The 20,382-nt window shown below is 46.1% G+C and overlaps 1 protein-coding gene across 2 annotated transcripts in view; it reads right to left on the bottom strand.

The window, feature by feature from the left end:
* Nucleotides 1-20,382, bottom strand: part of brip1 (BRCA1 interacting helicase 1) — a 108,964-nt gene that overhangs the window by 68,162 nt on the left and 20,420 nt on the right. The window contains exons 15-23 of one of the 2 annotated variants that reach the window (XM_045213786.1): nt 14,960-15,131; nt 14,569-14,690; nt 10,673-10,785; nt 10,414-10,496; nt 9,486-9,869; nt 4,545-5,474; nt 424-1,167; nt 232-296; nt 28-106 (exon numbers count right to left, since the gene is read on the bottom strand). In XM_045213786.1, the coding sequence (XP_045069721.1) occupies nt 28-106; nt 232-296; nt 424-1,167; nt 4,545-5,474; nt 9,486-9,869; nt 10,414-10,496; nt 10,673-10,785; nt 14,569-14,690; nt 14,960-15,131 (2,692 nt within the window). Of the gene's footprint in view, nt 1-27; nt 107-231; nt 297-423; nt 1,168-3,291; nt 5,475-9,485; nt 9,870-10,413; nt 10,497-10,672; nt 10,786-14,568; nt 14,691-14,959; nt 15,132-20,382 lie in introns of those variants that run through there. The other variant, XM_041876649.2, reaches the window with a different exon arrangement.

Genomic DNA, 20,382 nt, shown 5'->3' with positions numbered 1-20,382 from the left:
GTGTTTATTTGTGGGAATTAAATGTACCCTCTGCCACAGGCAGTAGCTGCTGCCCACACACAGCACAGTCTAGTCCTCTGGAACAGGGTCTCTGGTCTCTAGTCCTCTGGAAGACAAGACTTGAGTTGGCATGATGTGCATCGTATCACCCGTTACACACAAACAATGTGCATCACTACTGTTCAGATACCTAGGCTCCAACCCTGTTCTATTTAGTGTCCCCTAACGCACCTTCCTCCTCCGAGAGGCCCTGTTGGCCCCTCTATCCTGCTTACAGCTCCTCTGCACCTTGATGCCTAGAGGGGGCAACAAGCAACGGATGGATGGTTTTGTTTTCATTTCCAAATGAGCACTGATAAATTCCCTGACAACAAAAAGGATACACTGACCAAATTACTCTGTGATGCGTACGGGCTGTCTAACCTTTCTGTAGAGAGTTCAGACTACCAGGCCCTTCCTTTGTTAGACCAGTGGGGCTACTCTCAGTCTCAGGTTCACCTCCAGGACTTCCTTGGACACACACTCTACCCTCGCATTTAGGGGTGACAATGTCAATGTGCACTGTGGCGGTAGCAGGGGCGTTAGGGGTGGGGGTACTGCTCGTGACTTCTTCCAGGCCCTCCCAAGAGGGGGGCAACCGTGCCTTTTTCCCCCTGGATCTCTTCACCTCTGGTCTGCATGTTGCCTTCAATCTCCCCCTGCTGCTGTACTGTTGACAGAAAACACTAGTAACCTCCTGCCCCTTGGCCTTACTGCTGTTGGTCTTTGGCTTGGGAACATCCTCCGGCCCCCTGGCCGTCCCGCTGGTTCCTGACTTGAAAGAGTCCTTTAGCCCCCTGGCCTTGGCCCTAATACTAGTCCCAGACTTGGTAGAGGCCTGGTCCTTACATCCTGTGACGGCCTGCTCTCCCTCAGTCTCCTCAGGACCAGAACCAGCCACACTAGCAGATCTGACTCTGGCTGTCCTGCCCTGGACCTCTAGGCCCTGGTATTTGGTCTGGGGCTGGACTGGGACACTGGAGGTGGGTGCAAAGGGCACCCCTGCCTTGGTCCTGCCTCTGCCCCTCTGACTGCACCAGACTTGGTTTTTAGCCTGAGTCTTGGAAAGAACAACTCTCCCTTTCCACGGCTGGGTCGGTCTTGCAACAAGGGCCTCAGCGCAGTGACCTGCCAATCAAAGCATATTATGTCAATATGCCAGCTGCCTCATACTGCGTGGTGTTGTCTTTTATGTGGCAAAATCTCAAAAAAGCTGAAACAATGGAAACAAACTTACTTTACAATTATCAGCAACTTGGGACATTAAAAAAATACCACAATTAGCCTACGGCATGAATAAACACACTTATTGATTTAATTTGTTCCAACTCGTAAGGATAAAAGGCCTGACTTAGGCTAATCAATGACGAGATATTAAAGGGACTTAGGGAAGCCCCAGTAAATATGCCAATAACCTCACAGTGCTGCTTAATAGCCTTACAGTGCTACAGACCAACAGACTAACAACCTATTAGGACATCTGATTACCCTCTCCCACGGCACGCTTGTTGATACTGATATTGACGAGGTGCCCAGCCATGCTCAGCCATGCAATTACATTAACTAACGAAGCTAAGGCACTGTCACACAGTTAGGCTGATGAGCAGAGGGGTGAGCTTTAATTGAATGGTTTGGTCGTCCACGTTGGACTCCTCCGTCAACCAATCACAGGTTAGGGATCGTTAGGGAGGTTTGTGTTCTAACGAGACAACTTCCTGTCAAGCTAATGGGGCTTAATTTGCCAGACTTCACTGTTCCCGCCTCCTTCCATCTACAGTTCAGCTTCTTTAACCATTGGTCTGATTGCTCATTGTCAGGGTAAGCCACAATAATCCAAAGAAGGCCCTTAAAACCTCAAGGATCTGACCCTTTTTTTCAATTTTCGCCTAAAATGACATACTCAAATCTAACTGCCTGTAGCAAGGATATGCATATTATTGATACCATTTGAAAGGAAACACTTTGACGTTTGTGGAAATATAAAATGAATGTAGGAGAATATAACACATTAGATCTGGTAAAAGATTACACGCTTTTTTTTTGTTCCATCATCTTTGAAATGCAAGAGAAAGGACACAATCTATGCACATCTAGCATTCCAGTGTTAATACTAATTGTAATTATTTTGCACTATAGCCTATTTATTGCCTTACCTCCATAACTTGCTACATTTGCACACACTGTATATATATTTTCTGTTGTATTTTTTGACTTTGTTTTTTTACCCCATATGTAACTCTGTGTTGTTGTTTTTAATTGCACTGCTTTGCTTTATCTTGGCCAGGTCGCAGTTGTAAATGAGAACTTGTTCTCAACTGGCTTACCTGGTTAAATAAAGGTGAAATAAAAATAAATAAAATAAACAATATATTGCAGTTTAGGCGCAATTTTGATTGTGTGTGTGTGCAATGTTTCAGATTGATTCAGTGAAGCATTGCAATACTGGACTATTTTGTATCAAGTCTGCCCAAATGTGCCGAATTGGTCAATTGATACATTTTTAAGTACATAACTATAGAGAACATAGAAAAATGATATGGTAATACAAAATGTAAGATTACACACTCCCAGGAATGTCATACATGATGGATCATTAGCTTATACACTAACTTTCACACATCTAGATGGCCGGGCGGGGTGGGTGTGGAGCCAGAGACAGCAAGGGTTCAAACTGTAGAACCCAGTTCCCACATTTGAATATAAAAATGGATTTTTTCAAACAAAACTATGCTAAATTCTATCTCTGGGACAATTAGGATGACAAATCAGAGCAAGATTACTTAATGTAAGTACATTATTTACATTCAGAGGTGAATGTATCAAACCAGTTGCCGTGATAATTTTTGTTGTTGTTGTGCACTCTCCTCAAACAATAGCATGGTATTTTTTCACTGTAATAGCTACTGTAAATTGGACAGTGCAGTTAGATTAACAAGAATGTAAGATTTCTGCCCATATAAGACATGTCTATGTCCTGGAAAGTTTGCTCTTACTTACAACAGTCATGCTAATCACATTAGCTCAACCTTCCCGTATACAGGACACCGATCCCATAGAAGTTAAAACCATGAACTAATCCTCCTTTACAGTATAAATGGCCTTTTACTCTTCACGACATCATTAAACCATTTTCCCCATTAAGGGGAACGGTTAGGACGTATGTGAGAACATATGCCATTTGCTTAACTGTTCGTACACACAGAACATTAGGCGTATACATGAGGCAATGGACATAAACAGGTCAATAAATACTTATTTACCAAGGTTTAATGGAAGCCATAATATCACACACTTTGGCAAAGAGGGCTGCAAGCCGGAAATGAAGAAATGTAGAAAATGATCACCACCATAGCAAAGACAGACAGGTCGAACTACTAATAAAATATTAACATAAAAACAGGTAGTCAATTAGTTTAATAATTGAGACTTACAGCATTTATAATTCTTCATTGACTTTACCTTCCGATAGGAAGATAAAACATTTATCTTTGGTACTATTGGGTCAATAACATGGTAACTGGCAAAGTAAAGCCAATACAAGGTGCTTTATTGAGGGTTCAAACTACCCATCTGCACTCTTCTACATCAATTTGACACCACACAAACAAAAACCAGCCAACATGATTTTATTAATACATTTTCCATATTAGATGGCCACAATGATTATTTATTGATATATAGTCACCCTGGAGATGTTCTCAAGATGGATGATTGTGTTTCTGAAGTTTCTTGTGTTGCTGGAAAGGCCCTTGTGTGTTTCCCCCAAGTCATTGAACACACATCCCACCTCCCCTCTAGATTACATCAGACAATTCATTTATGAAAGGATTGTACAGTAATTTTGTAAAAATGCAAGAGTTCTATCTGTGTGAAGTCAGGCATGCTGCATCACCCCCACTCCTCTCCTCACTCCAAATAACACATCTCATTAAAACAAATAACGGGACAATGCTTCCATTTCGTTTACAGGAAAATAAAGACGCATTTCTTCATGCATTTTAATGATGTGTACAAAAATAAAAACTGCACGTTAACATCACAAATTTGTGCGAAGTTCGTTAGCTCCAGACTGTTTAAACAGATAATGTCAGTCAGATGAGTCGACCCAGCCATGCTGTCATGCTAGATAATGAGACATGATGATCTGAGAACTAACTGGCTTTACTGAGCGTTTTGGGGTCTGTCTAGTCGTCTATATTTATAACCATAGTCTATGGGTATAACCTGGGCACGTGTTTCCCCTGTCCATATCATTTTAATAATGATTATCAAAAAATAAAGACTGATTCTAGATCAGCACACCTACTGAACATCTTTGTGAATACGGGCCCTGGTGCCTAGTCATCTACAGTTATAACCTGGTGTCTAGTCATCTACAGTTATAACCTGGTGTCTAGTCATCTACAGTTATAACCTGGTGCCTAGTCATCTACAGTTATAACCTGGTGTCTAGTCGTCTATGGCTATAACCTGAGGGACAACAGAGAAGTAGCTGGTTAGTTTACCTGAGGATGGCGTGGAGGGCTCTGGAGCTTTCTTTCTGGACCTGGACAGTCTGTGTGTCCTGTTGGCTGTCTGCCTGCTCTGGCCTTGGGTCTGGCCCTGCGTCTGGGTCTGGTTTACCTCCTGTCCTTCTCCCTGACCTTGGTCCTCCCGTCTCTGGGTCTCGTCACCACTCCCTATCCTACTCCTACACCCCTGCTGCCTGTCCTGTTCCCATCCCACACTGACACAGTCTCTACTCGCTAAGAGAGTGAGAGCGCCACCCCTCTGGGTATCAGTGGTAGTGACCGTCCCTGTGCCCTCCCTGGGACCCTGCTCTGGGCCAAACAGGTCCTCAGACAGAGCCTGGGTTGTTCCGGTAGAGAGAGCAAGGCTGGACGCAACCACAGTTCCCTCCCCTGTCATCGTCCCCTGCACTGTCCTGGGGAGAGGCTTGGTGTCTACCTCCTCCTCATCAAACATCTCAGGTGTGAAGAAGATGCTCTGGTCTTCCTCTTCGTCTAGCAGGGTGGGATCATCTACAACTACAGTGGTCTGTCTGGGCTCACAACTGGCAGGGACCTCCACTGGGGAGAGGTCTAGAACCGGACCCTGGTCCTGGCTGGGAGGGGTAGCTGCCGGTCCATCCAGCCCCTCACGGGCCTTCCCTCCTGGGCAGGGGATCCAGGGATCCTGACTTACATTCTCCTGGTTCTCCTTCTCCTCCTCCACAGAGTCAGGCCGTGGTGTGTCGACCAGAGGACAGCGACGCCTGCTTGGGTCCTGGGCCTGGAAGATTGGGGTCTTGAAGCGGGTGGAGCTCACAGGGGTGGAGGAGAAGAGGTGGTGCAGGGGCCGCGGGGTGGAGAGGGGGGTGGAAATGGTTGGGGGCGGGGCCTTGGGATCACTGTTCAGATGAGTGGAGGGGTGTTGCTGTGTCTGCTTCTGGTCACCTGCCCACAGAGAATGCACACGTTATGGGAAATCATGGAAACGAAAGACAACACGGTTATATGAAGACTATTTGTTACAATGCATTTAGAAATTCAGCTGAGCTGAGGAGCTGATTGGAGCAGTCATCAGGTGTTGACAGTAAAGGTGAGAAAATAACTGGGAGTACATTCAAGATGCCAACATTGGCCTCAAGGATCATTGGGCCCGTAACAGCTAGGTTAGCGTACACTACACGATTAGTGGTTTAGGGGTGTGAGCAAAGGATGTCTTCCTGTCTCTTATCCAGAACAGTGCAGAGGAGAAGAACACACCACCGTCTCACGCTCAATATAACACAAACAATGGTCAATGGGATTTAATTAAAAGCAACAGTCAAACATCTGCTCATCAAGCTGCTTGCCTCAGACAAACCCAGCACAGCACCACTCAGCCATGTAGAGGGCCTCGTAGTAATGAGACAGATTGGTGTACACACACACATAAACCCACCACCACAGCCTGATCCAGCTCCTGCCACCCCCACCCACCCCTCAAAATGCAATTGAGCAAACAGCTCAGCCTTACAGCGACCCGAGTCACCCGACAGACAATAGACTACAGCTCTAGAACGGAGAGTATCCACCTCATTTGATTGACCCAGTGACCTCATTGTAATTTCATTCTGTTAGGCTCAGACGCATGTTTTTTTATTGATCCATTCTTAGTGGAGGAGCCAAGGTACCCCCAAAAAAGCTAGCACTGTCAAATGAACCAGAGCAAGGTATAATAAAATTGACCTAAAACATACACTATATATACACAAAAGTATGTGGACACCCCTTCAAATTAGTGGATTTGGCTATTTCAGCCACACCGTTGCTGACAGGTGTATAAAATCGAGCACACCGCCATGCAATCTCCATAGACAAACGTTGGAAGTAGAATGGCCTTACTGAAGAGCTCAGTGACTTTCAACGTGGCACCGTCAAAGTATGCCACCTTTCCAACAAGTCAGTTCGTCAAATTTCTGCCCTGCTAAAGCTGCCCCGGTCAACTGTAAGTGCTGATATTGTGAAGTGAAAACGTCTAGGAGCAACAACGGCTCAGCCGCGAAGTGGTTGGCCACACAAGCTCATAGAACGGGACCGTCGAGTGCTGAAGCGCGTACAAATCGTCTGTCCTCGGTTACAACACTCACTACCGAGTTCCAAACTGGCTCTGAAAGCAACGTCAGCACAAAAACTGTTTCGTCGGGTGCTTCATGAAATGGGTTTCCATGGCCGAGCAGCTACACACAAGCCTAAGATCACCACATGCAATGCCAAACGTCAGCTGGAGTGGTGTAAAGCTCTCCGCCATCGAACTCTGGAGCAGTAGAAAAGCGTTCTCTGGAGTGATGAATCACGCTTCTCCATCTGGCAGTCCAACGGACAAATCTGGGTTTGGCGGATGCCAGAAGAACACTACCTGCCCCAATGCATAGTGCCAACTGTAAAGTTTGGTGGAGGAGGAATAATGGTCTGGGGCTGTTTTTCATGGTTCGAGCTAGAACCCTTAATTCCAGTGAAGGGAAATCTTAACGCTACAGCATTCTAGACGATTCTGTGCTTCCAACTTTGTGGCAACAGTTTGGGGAATGCCCTTTCCTGTTTCAGCATGACAATGCCCCCGTGCACAAAGCGAGGTTCATACAGAAATGGTTTGTTGAGATCGGTGTGGAAGAACTTGACTGGCCTGCACAGAGCCCTGACCTCAACCCCATTGAACACCTTTGGGATGAATTGGAACGCAGACTGTGAGCCAGGCCTAATCGCCCAACATCAGTGCCCGACCTCACTAATGCTCTTGTGGCTGAATGGAAGCAAGTCCCCGCAGCAATGTTCCAACATCTAGTGGAAAGCCTTCCCAGAAGTGTGGAGGCTGTTATAGCAGCAAAGTGGGCACCAACTCCATATTAACGCACATGATTTTGAAATGAGATGTTCGACTAGCATGTGTCCACATAGTTTTGGTCATATAGTGTATATACACAAAGTTTTATACATCGACATGTCTTAATATTCCCAAAGAGCAAGCAATGTAAAATTATGACTAAAATCGAAGCTAAGTAACCTGAACGTTGGTAAAATGAAACCCTGGAGGGAGGAAACGGCAACAGCAGTTCTCCTCTACACCCCTAACATCTAGATCCAAAAAGCCTCACACATTGCCCTTTCCCTGTTCCCCGGGGCCCAACCACTTTACCGGGACAGGTCTATTCAAATATCATCCCTTCATGAATAACACAAGATAGATGAACACAACAGATGTTGGTCTGCAGTAAGATCATGTACTCAAGGTAGTGGGAGACCTTTGTGGAAGACTGACTGATGCATTTGACTCATTAGAAAACACTTATACAATGAGTTAATGTCAAGAGCTCTGGATGAAGCTCTCATATTATTTTATGCACCAATCAAACCTCTGACTGATAATCTACCAACTTCCCCAACAGAATTAAAAATAACTTGTATTTACAGTGCATTCGGAAAGTATTCAGACCTCTTGACTTTTTTCACATTTTGTTACGCTACAGCCTTATTCAAAAATTGATTGTTTTTTTTGTTTTTTCTCCTAAAATCAACACACAATACCCAATAATGACAAAGCGAAAACAGGTTTTTAGAAATGTTTGCAAATTTAAATAAAAAACAGAAGTACCTTATTACGAAGTATTCAGACCCTTTGCTATGAGAAGACTTGAAATTGAGCTCAGGTGTATCCTGTTTCCACTGATCATCCTTGAGATGTTTCTAAAACTTGGGAGTCCACCTGTGGTAAATTCAATTGATTGGACATGATTTGAAAAGGCACACACCTGTCTATATAAGGTCCCACAGTTGACAGTGCATGTACGAGCAAAAACCAAGCCATGAGGTCGAAGGAACTATCCGTAGAGCTCTGAGACAGGATTGTGTCGAGGCACAGATCTGGAGAAGGGTAGACAAACATGTCTGCAGCGTTGAAGGTCCCCAAGAACACAGTGGCCTCCATCATTCTTAAACTGAAGAAGTTTGGAACCACCAACTCTTCCGAGAGTTGAGCAATCGGGGGAGAAGGGCCTTGGTCAGGGAGGTGACCAAGAACCCAATGGTCACTCTGACAGAGCTCCAGAATTCCTCTGTGGAGATGGGAGAACCTTCCAGAAGGACAACCATCTCTGCAGCACTCCACCAATCAGGCCTTTATGGTAGAGTGGCCAGATAGCCCACTTAGAGTTTGCCAAAAGGCACCTAAAGACTCTCAGACCATGAGAAACAAGATTCTCTGGTCTGATGAAACCAAGACTGCACGCTTTGGCCTGAATGCCAAGCGTCACGTCTGGAGGAAACCTGGCACCATCTCTACGGTGAAGCATGGTCGTGGCAGCATCATGCTGTGGGGATGTTTTTCAGCGGTAGGGACTGGGAGACTAGTCCGGATCGAGGGAAAGATGAACGGAACAAAGTACAGAGAGATCCTTGATGAAAACCTGCTCCAGAGCGCTCAGGACCTCAGACTGGTGTAAAGGTTCACCTTCCAACAGGACAACGACCCTAAGCACACAGCCAAGACAACGTAGGAGTGGCTTCGGGACAAGTCGAACATCTCTGAACCTGATCGAACATCTCTGGCTCCCCATCCAATCTGACAGAGCTTGAGAGGATCTGCAGAGAAAAATTGGAGAAATTCCCCAAATACAGGTGTGCCAAGCTTGTAGCGTCATACCCAAGAAGACTTGAGGCTGTAATCGCTGCCAAAGGTGCTTCAACAAAGTACTGAGTAAAGGGTCTGAATACTTATGTAAATGTGATATTTCATTTTATATTTTAAATCATTTGCAAAAAATTCTAAAAACGTGTTTTTGCTTTGTCATTATGGGATATTGTGTGTAGATTGATGAGGGGAAAAATAAACAATTGAATCCATTTTAGAATAACAAAATGTGGAGAAAGTAAAGTGGTCTGAATACTTTACTCCGAATGCACTGGATCTAATGTAATACATCTCACCTGTGTTTCCACTCTTTCCACGGCTGGTGGTGGAGAGAGGCCACAGAGCAGGTGGGACAGAGACCATAGGGGGAACCCAGGACCTGACCCCCTGTAGCTGGGTGTGGGGCTCTGGGACCTGAGAGGTGGTAGTGTGGTGCACCGTGGCCCAGAGAAGGCTGTCTGAGCTGGGGCTAGGACTTGGCAGACAGTGGGACAGATGTTCCACAGTCACTGGAGATTGACTGGCTGGAGACAGGACAGTGGTGCTGTTGAAGGTCTGGCTCCCTGCTCCATGGATCTCTACTGCCCCCTGTTGGCACTGGGAGAAGGCTACCAGCGACTGCATGGCACCGCTGAAGGTGTCGTGGTGCCTGACCAGGTTACGCACCCACTTGGACAGACCTGGGGTAAATGGAGACTAATCTTGTTAATGGAAGGGCATTCCACCACCTGCACCCATTTAAAAACATACATTAATATAATATAAAAACTAATTATTTACAGTCTCTTTACAGTCATTTCTTATAACACTTATTCTAAGAGCATTTTATTTTGCTCAATTCTGCATGTGAACAGACCAATCCTCTAGGTTCAAACAATGTTATGTTTTATTTCCATACACTGGATAGGTGCAGTGAAATATGTTGTTTTTACAGGGTCAGACATAGTAGTACGGCGACACTGCATAAAATTAGGGTTAAGTGCCTTGCTCCAGGGCACATCGACATATTATCACTTTGTCGGCTCGGATATTAGAACCAGCCACCTTTCGGTTACTGGCCCAATGCTCTAAACGCTAGGCTAGCTGCCACCCTACTACAACACAAGCCCCCTCTCTGTGGACTACCATCACCACCAAGTCCCCAAGATAAGAAACTACACATTGTGTCAGACAACAGGGACGTTGGAGGGCTTGTTTGTGAGCTAGGATCTTTCATTTTAGTACCTGATATGTATTTGTTTGGGTTGTTCCCAAAGCGGTCGTCTACCAGAATGAGGGCTCCCCAGTCATTCTTGTGTCTGATACACCTGTGGTAGCAAAAACATTTTGAAGTTTAGGTAGGAACCTCCTGGTTTTCAAAATTATCAACACTTTTTCAGCTTAATGATCATGAGCCTGATTCGTGAGCTAGGAGGAAGCCTCCTCTGATAGACTGAGTTGAAGATGGAGAAACAAACAGGAACACAAACAAAGAGAGCCGTACCTGCCCAGGGCCTGGTTGAGGGCTCTGTAGGCCTGGATCTCATACCAGCGGGAGCCTGACAGCAGACCCCTGGATTTACAGTGCTGGTCATTATACTTCATCTTCAGCTCCACCTGAAAACACAGCAGGAATGTTAGAGACACACCTCACAGGACAGGTCATCAGGACACTGCTATACTGCCACCACAGCAAGCAGAACAGACAACAGGAGACAGACTGGTATGCTTACAAACACACTGAAAGATTAATAATATAAAATATTTGTCCTGTTTTTAAAACCTGGTTAGCTGAAGTCACTAGTCTGTTACATATGGAAAGGATTAGCCATGATCCAGCACATTTGATAAGATATGGCAGCCCTTTCTGTCTTATCTATCAGGTGATGATGGGCAACATACACGCAGTCTGCAATCCACCCTGATCCATAGTAGCCTACTTATTCTTTAATGGAGCATATTCTGTTCGTGTCAAATTTCAATGAAGCATGGTGCCGATTATTTTCTACTTATTTTCATTATAAGAGCATTGCTGTTGTTTTTAGTTTTTCTGTCTTCTTTCAGTGGGGGTGTTATTGTATTGTTTGCTGTTATCTGTCTGTTTGTAAAACTGAAAATGTATAAATAAATAAAATTATAAATATAAAAAGAGAAAATATTTGCAATCAAATGTCCTTGTCGGGGATCAATAAAGTAAGGTTGAACTGAAGCAGCCTTCGATTTTCCAAAATCATGACATTTGAACGAATCTTGTGTAGCCCGGAGCATTATCTTTGACATGACGTGAGAAGGACAAATCAATCGCTACCTGTCAGACACCCCAGAACCACCTAAATGTGCTCCAGTGGCTGGTAGGCGGCTGATTGGCTAACCATAGCTGTGGGCCATCACCTGTGCTCTGACCTGCAATCCAGCACCTTTCAGGCATCGTGCAGGGCACATCCACTGAGAATTAATGTGATTAATGTGGGCTGTGGAGTGGGAAGGTGAGGGGCAGACAGGGAGCGCAGAGGGAGACGCCAACCCACTGTTAAAAACACATAGGGCCTGAAGAGGTTTGTTATTGCCTGCCCCGAATGCCCCCTCAGACAGATCTGTTGTGAAAGGGGGAATAAAGGGGGGATACAGCGGAGGTGAAGAAGAGCAGAGACGGGAGGAAGGAGGGGGTCTAGTCAACACAAGTGATGAAGGTGGTCTGGTAGACAGATCTGTTGTGTAAGATGGGGGGGATAGAGCAAAAAGGCAAAGAGGTGGTGAGACAGGAGGTAGGGGAGCAGAAAAGGTGGTCCAGTCAACACAAGACGAGCAACAAGCCATGCCACAAAAAGGACACGAAAGCATCCATCTCCAATAATTTGCATCCATCCATCAATCCATCTTCCTGGATTTGCAGCGCTAACCTTTTGGGATTGACAAGTGAAAAGTTCATGTGGCGTCTGACGGGTGGGACATATGGGACATGCCGGTGAACAGGGCTCTAACAGGGACTGACAGGCAGGTGCCGTGTGTTCACAGCCCAGAGCACCATGACCCAAAACGACACAGGGACACAGGCATGTACACACTGTTCCCCTCTCTCTGCTTTCTGTCATAGGCAGAGAGATGTGTCATAACTGGACGTCAACTTGGCCTGGATGAGTCCGTCCATACTCACTACACATATTTGGTCTGAACCAAATAAAAAGAGCAGGAATTAGATTCCATTATTTAAAATTAAGAAACGCCTCACTAGACCATGTCAAAATGGACCTGCTGTAGCCATGCCATTTTATTGCTGGCCATATATATATACTACTCATGTCATGGGGGCTCACGAGGCGCAGGCTAGCGGCTGTATGGTGAGATGAGATGAGATGTCTCCTCCTGTCTGTTAAACACCAGAGGGGTTGACGCATCTACTTCTGAGACCACGAAACTAACGGAAATGGCCAGTAGCCCCGAGCCGCCAGTGTCATCGAAATCCAATGGGAGTCCATTTCAGCGTCCCACCCTTCACGTCCTTGCACTGTCAACACCAGATCTGACATGACAGGATGCATATGTGAAAAAGCCAATTCTAGCTTCTAGCGAATCTCCTCCTAAATGTGAAAGAAACCGCCAGCTAGAATGGATTAGTTAAAATGTCAGGAGATCGCTAGTCGCTCGCTCGCTTTGGCCGGTCCTCCCACCGCTACCTGTTCATGCTTAAAAACATACATTTGACCAGCAAGCATGGTTTGCAGCTGAGCAGACCTGTTCGTGTGTGTGTGTGTGTGTGCCCCCCTGGCAGTCCTAACCATCTTGTGCCTGTCAGTGAGATTGCAGAGTGCTCCATCTGCCTAATGTGGCAGAGCTGACAGCCTCGTCCTCAGTATGTCCCTGTGTGACGTGAACACACTCACAAGCACCTAACCAGCACGCACACACACTCTTCACCCCCCCACACACCAAAATTCCAAAGTGTCTCCCACTCATCAACATAGGATCTAAACTGTCTGGTCCTCCTCCTCCATAAAGTATCAAAGCAGAGACACCAGGTCTCTATAAAACGGTGTCCGGTGTCTTAAAATGTCTACTGTGCTCCTCATTAAGCAAACAGAGATGCCGTATCAGCTGTAAGTGTCCTTTTATTGCCTGTTAAACGAGAGGATTGTTTCTCTCCCTCACACACGACACGGCTGCGTATTGTAAGACATGCCTGTTGTGGAAAAAAACGACTCTACATGTGTATAATGTAACATTGGGTATGTCCCAAATGGCACCCTATTCCCTATATAGTGCAGGGCTCTGGTCAAAAGTGGTGCACTAAATAGAGAATAGGATGCCATTTGGGATGCAAGCCTTGATGTAATAGCAGCTTAGCAGAGCTTTCTGTGTGGAGGACTGTTTACAGTTCACCTTTGATCTCAGGCCAGATAACAGGCTAGTAAACGCAGTGCTGCTCTGTGCTTCGGTTAAAACATTAAAACGTTTGGCTGAGAGTTGAGTCTGGGAAAAGCAGTCTAGGCACGAAGGTAGGCGTCCACACTACATGAGGGGTCTACATAAGCTATAGGGGGTGCATGTTTGAAATGTGGGACAGGGTGAGTGAATCCAAGTTAATGTGTGCTGAGAAGGGAATGTCTATATGTGCTTGGGTAAAGATAGAAATGTTAAACAGGTGGGAGAGTGAGAATATACAGTATGTCCTTTTGTGGCTCTGTCACAGCCGGGGCAGCGTTGTGTTGCTGTATACCTATGGCTTCCTGCCTGCCTGGCACCCGCTGGGTTGTTTTAGCGTAGCTGTCAGAGGGGCCGTGGGGACAAACAGTCACAGTGACCTGGCCCTGACAGTCATTAGTGTCATGTCCTGTCCCCTCTTCTGGTAATGGGGGTCAGCTAGCAGACCTTACCACCCCCTCAGGGCTCCTCTGGGGCCAGGGCAGGGAGCTGACACACGAGGAGAAGAAAGAAAGAAAGAAAGAAATCTGGTATCACAGTTTGATATATTAGGCAACACTGGGCCATGACAAAAAAGGTAAGGAAGGATGGATAGAAGAGGACAGGGAGGGAGGAAGAGAGGAGGAAGAGAGGAGGAGGACGGTAGAAAGAAAGGACAGGACAGACGCTGAACAATCACTTTGAGATTATGTTACAGATCACCAAAAAAGAGGAGGATGGAGGATGCGCTTTTTCTTTGTATGTGTGTCCAGAACAGAACCTTTTCAGTGTTGGCACTGGAGGTCTGTAGGAAAATACATTGGCACCCAGCAGATTCTATGAAGCACAAAGTCTAATCTGCAGGAGGCTGCTAGAGAGGTGGTCTTTCCACCTGTATGTGACTGGCTGGACACAACGGTAAACAGCGGTCTCTCTCTCCCTCTGGGTCCTGATGGGGCTCACCGCCAAGACGTTGTCTCCACCTCTTCCTCTGGTTCTTACCTGCAGGTCCTTGATGTTGGGGAAGGGGATGCCGATGGTGACCACTGCTCTGGCGTTGTCGTCTGTGAAGTCCAGTCCTTCACTCACCTTCCCTCTACACACTGCCATCAGCAGAGCTCCATCTGGGGGGGACAGAAACAACACCAACATCAACCCAGTCATCTGTCCTAAACAGATATGACTAGAATTCTTCCACATTTAAAAAAGTACCCAACACCAAACAGTTTTATAACTTGATTCTTCCTTCTTTGTACACAGCTAATCAATGCTGAATCAACCAATTGGTGCTCTGTAATCCCTTGCACAAAAGAGATACAGACAGACAAAGATGGAGACAGAGAGAGAGAAGAAGAAAGAGAGAGAGAGCGACAAAGAGACAGCCCAGACTCACCTCTGTCCCCTGCAAACTCTCCACTGATTCTGATGGCATCATAGTACATCTGCAGCAGTAAATCAAAGTCTCCCTTCCCTCCTCCTCTAGGCTCCGTGATCACTGTCTTCCTCTCCTCCAGCTTCTCCCACAGCCCTGTGTTGGTCCAGCGGTCACGCAGCTTGTCCAGCATCTAGGGAAACAGAACACCAGCAAACAGATCAGGGCTTCATGCATGCATCAACAATAATAATAAACTGTGTGATTTGTTCATATCTTTTTCAATTAATATTTTTGTTAATTTCTTCATTTGTTTACTCTTTGGCAGGAAGCGGGTAGAAATTGCATAATTTTCTAAACTCAGCCATCAGCAGATTACACAACATAGCCTTCCAATAAATAAATAACTATAAATTGGTGCTAACATTAATAAGGCTTGGCACCACTATGGGATAGAAACTATTCTTCACATGGTTCTTTATGACCTAATGAAGCAACAGAGCAGGAATTGAGACTACAGTAAACAGGAGAAAAACTAGGGCCATATTAGACCAAGAAATGTGGTCCACATTAGAGCCCCCTGAGAAAACCTTTCACATAGCAGCATAATATACTGAGGTTTGTCTACCAGCCAAAAGCAGCAACCTCTCCACTCACAGGACATACAGAGAAATAGGTTTCCAGGTTTCCTTTCTAGAACTCTAAACTGTTTTCAGAGTGAGTGGGTGCACCTGGAATCCGTTCAGGGATACACAGTAGAGTACGCTGTCCTGACAGCTTGGCATCCAGACACTGCAGGTGTGTGTGTATGTGTTTGCGTGTGTGTGTGTGTATACAGTGAGGGAAAAAAGTATTTGATCCCCTGCTGATTTTGTACGTTTGCCCACTGACAAAGACATGATCAGTCTATAATTTTAATGGTAGGTTTATTTGAACAGTGAGAGACAGAATAACAACAACAAAATCCAGAAAAACGCATGTCAAAAATGTTATAAATTGATTTGCATTTTAATGAGGGAAATAAGTATTTGACCCCTCTACAAAACATGACTTAGTACTTGGTGGCAAAACCCTTTTTGGCAATCACAGAGGTCAGACATTTCTTGTAGTTGGCCACCAGGTTTGCACACATCTCAGGAGGGATTTTGTCCCACTCCTCTTTGCAGATCTTCTCCAAGTCATTAAGGATTCGAGGCTGACGTTTGGCAACTCGAACCTTCAGCTCCCTCCACAGATTTTCTATGGGATTAAGGTCTGGAGACTGGCTAGGCCACTCCAGGACCTTAATATGCCTCTTCTTGAGCCACTCCTTTGTTGCCTTGGCCGTGTGTTTTGGGTCCTTGTCATGCTGGAATACCCATCCACGACCCATTTTCAATGCCCTGGCTGAGGGAAAGAGATTCTCACCCAAGATTTGACGGTACATGGCCACGTCCATCGTCCCTTTGATGCGGTGAAGTTGTCCTGTCCCCTTAGCAGAAAAACACCCCCAAAGCATAATGTTTTCACCTCCATGTTTGACGGTGGGGATGGTGTTCTTGGGGTCATAGGCAGCATTCCTCCTCCGCCAAACACGGCGAGTTGAGTTGATGCCAAAGAGCTCGATTTTGGTCTCATCTGACCACAACACTTTAACCCAGTTCTCCTCTGAATCATTCAGATGTTCATTGGCAATCTTCAGACGGGCCTGTATATGTGCTTTCTTGAGCAGGGGGACCTTGCGGGCACTGCAGGATTTCAGTCCTTCACGGCGTAGTGTGTTACCAATTGTTTTCTTGGTGACTATGGTCCCAGCTGCCTTGAGATCATTGACAAGATCCTCCCGTGTAGTTCTGGGCTGATTCCTCACCGTTCTCATTATCATTGCAACTCCACGAGGTGAGATCTTGCATGGAGCCCCAGGCCGAGGGAGATTGACAGTTCTTTTGTGTTTCTTCCATTTGCGAATAATCGCACCAACTGTTGTCACCTTCTCACCAAGCTGCTTGGCGATGGTCTTGTAGCCCATTCCAGCCTTGTGTAGGTCTACAATCTTGTCCCTGACATCCTTGGAGAGCTCTTTGGTCTTGGCCATGGTGGAGAGTTTGGAATCTGATTGATTGATTGCTTCTGTGGACAGGTGTCTTTTATACAGGTAACAAGCTGAGATCAGGAGCACTCCCTTTAAGAGTGTGCTCCTAATCTCAGCTCGTTACCTGTATAAAAGACACCTGGGAGCCAGAAATCTTTCTGATTGAGAGGGGGTCAAATACTTATTTCCCTCATTAAAATGCAAATCAATTTATAACATTTTTGACATGCGTTTTTCTGGATTTTTTTGTTGTTATTCTGTCTCTCACTGTTCAAATAAACCTACCATTAAAATTATAGACTGATCATGTCTTTGTCAGTGGGCAAACGTACAAAATCAGCAGGGGATCAAATACTTTTTTCCCCTCACTGTATGTGTTTGCGTGTGTATGTGTTTGCGTGTTTGCGTGTGTGTGTGTGTGTGTGTGTGTGTATCTTAAAGTCTGAAAGAAAAGTTCACAGCATGATGGCACGGGAAGCTCCTCCGCCCCCCAACCCCCCAGCCTGTCGCTCCCCCCTTTTTGCCCTCCCGTGGCTCAGTTCCCCCCTACCTTCTGCCACAAAGTTGATGCGTTTAAAACTCCCTTCTCCTCCTCCATCCATAATAAAATCACTGTTGCTGCGGTTAGTGCAAAAAGTCACAGTCTCTCCAGGGAGGAACATTGATCTAAAAGCCCTCTCCTCGTCAGCTCCTAGCAGAGACCTAGTCATGTCTCCACCGTAGCGGATTATTCACATGGCTTCACAATCAAAGAGCATCTTCATTGGTTTGGAAATGTGTTTCGAAGGGTCAAGTAGAAGTTCTTCTAGTCTTGTAGTCAGCAGTTAAACTTCTCACAACAGGGCAACAGGGCTGGGTTTGGGAGCAGTAGGCCCCAGCCAGGAGCAGTGTAGCAGTGGGAAGGCCGAAACGGAGGAGGGGGTTTTCATACAGGCCTCGTTTTCCTAGAGACTAGGACAGAGAGAGATTGACTGAAAGAGGGAGAGAAATTCAAAGAGAGATATAGCTAAAGAGAGCTGAAAGGGAAGAGGGTGTGTTTGTATGGGCCCTGTTATCCCCCTGTGTAAACGTGCTGTTTACTGTCAGAGAACAGCGGCGTACTCAGAGAGGACACCCAAAAAGTATCCAGGCAGTAGATGGTTTAGGACAAAAAAATATGTTAAAATAAACAACAAAAACAGTTAGTAGGTTACTCTAACACAGTGAGAAAATGGCAGATGGGGAAATTAAACATAACAAGAGCGTGGATGGATAGCTCCTCTAGTTCCTGACACACCAAGGTGACTGACTAGCTTCCGCCTGCCTGCGATTGTGAAATGAAGCAGAGGCGGATTTCATCAGGTCGCCTCGCTCAGCACCACAAAACAACCGGGAGGGCCGGGAAACAGGAACGTTTCCATCAATAAAACATGACACTTTCACAAAAGACTCAGCGTTTCATCGACAAGGGCCCCCCACTGGTCTTTTCGCAGCTTCATTCGTCAACAACCACCACCACGAGTCCTCCATAAAACTGTTTGTCCCAACAATTGCTTTCCGATCCAATCCTGACTGACAAAGGGTAAATTATTAATGTTATGTACTTTAGGATGTGAAACAAAACAGCCATTTTCTGCCACGCTGCACTTGAGGAAGACCAGAGGAGAGGCCGATTCAAGGAGGAAGGGAAGAGGGGGAAAAATAGGGTGAAAAAAAGCTCCCAGCAAGGAGGGGAGAGGAGACATGCGAAGCTCACTCTCCCGCTGATCTAATTGATGGTCTGGGTCACTGTAGTCAGCATATTGGATTGTTGAGATTGTCCTTTATGTAGCCGAAGTAAACTTCTGCCAGGGAACAGCGAGTAACCTGATAATAAGGGAAGCGTAACCCGATAATAAAACGCCAGCCAGGGCTCTTAAAACACAGGGTGTGCATCACAAATGGCACCCTACTCCCTATATAGTGCATTACTTTTGACCAGAGCCCTATGGCACCCCCTATGGGACATGGTCAATAGTAGTGCACTATATAGGGAGTAGGGTGCCATTTGAGACACAGAAAGGGACACATGCACTTGAGCAGCACAAACGGTCATTGTGCAGAGCTTGTTGTTTACATTCCCTGAGCTGTAATTTGTAAAGCTCTTATAAAAGCACTGGGGGAGAAATACAATCCAGTCAGTGCCACTCCAGCAGGAGCCCCTTGACTTGCAGCAGGGCCCAGGGTAATGGTCCCTAATGCTTTTCTCTCTCAGACACTAAGAGTAAACATCACTCTGGTAGCATCCCAAATAGCACCCTACTCCATATATAGTGAACTGTGTTTGACCAGGGCCATAAAAGTAGTGTACTTGATAGGGAACAGGGTGCCATTTGGGACAAACCCTCTGTGTCTCGTTGCCCCGACTGATGCGGCCATTTAATTACGAGCACATTTTCCTTAATCTTGACTGAGTAGAGCCGGGTTCAAAGGCGATGAGGCGAGGCAGGGCAGAGAATAGGCAGGGAGCATTGACATTAAAGCCAGTAGCTAGTGATAGAGCTGACGTCATCCACGTATTCCTATGCAACCGATGGTGCATGAAAGCAAAGGTATTTGAATTTGAAGGGCTTTTGGCACCGCTAGGTTGCTACATAGTAGCCGACCAGCAGAGCTCGTGACTTCACGCTCCAGACCAGACACTGGGGGCCTGGCAGGGAGACAAGGAGACAAGGAGGGCTGGCTAAGTCTAGGAGAGGAGACTGTGCTACACTACTCTATGGAAAGGCAGGCAGACAAATTACAATCACCTAGCTATTCATCAAGGCTCGTCTCCTCTGCCAGACAGCTCACCTTGACCTCCAACTGATCTGACCAAACTTATGACAGCTAACGTAATGTTGCAAGAACTATACACAAGCAACCTATGAACACCAAAGTGAGGACCTGTGTAGAGTTTATGTGGCAGAGTCTACACGTAGTACAGAGAGTATGACTAGAAGCATGCCATTGTGTGCCATGGTGTGTGTGTGTGTGTGTGTGTAACTTGGCCTTCATGACTAATTCAAGAACATTATCTGACGGGGAGGTGGTGTATCCACAGGGCTCACACCGGTCTGCGGCGGTCTGCTGAAGCGCTATAGTAAATGTCAATCTGCACACTCGGCTGGCGCCCAGGTGCACAAACACGACAGGAACGACCCAGCACACCCCCACAGAGGTCAAACCACCACACGCACACACTTTAAAGTAAAATGGCTCCTTTTGAATTTACCGGTATTGTACTTCATTTAGACAAATATGAAGGAAATAGATGAGGAAACAAACCCCTGCCCCTAGTGGCAATGTGTAGTCCACAACCACTGCATCTCCAGCAGGCCAGTGCTAGCATGGCCCCTCATTCAAGGCACGCCAT

This window comes from Coregonus clupeaformis, chromosome 5 (assembly GCF_020615455.1).
Source record: "Coregonus clupeaformis isolate EN_2021a chromosome 5, ASM2061545v1, whole genome shotgun sequence".
Classification (NCBI taxonomy): Eukaryota; Metazoa; Chordata; class Actinopteri; order Salmoniformes; family Salmonidae; genus Coregonus; species Coregonus clupeaformis.
The sequence above is the reverse complement of the archived record's forward strand: the minus strand, read 5'-3'. Positions and strand labels throughout refer to the sequence as shown.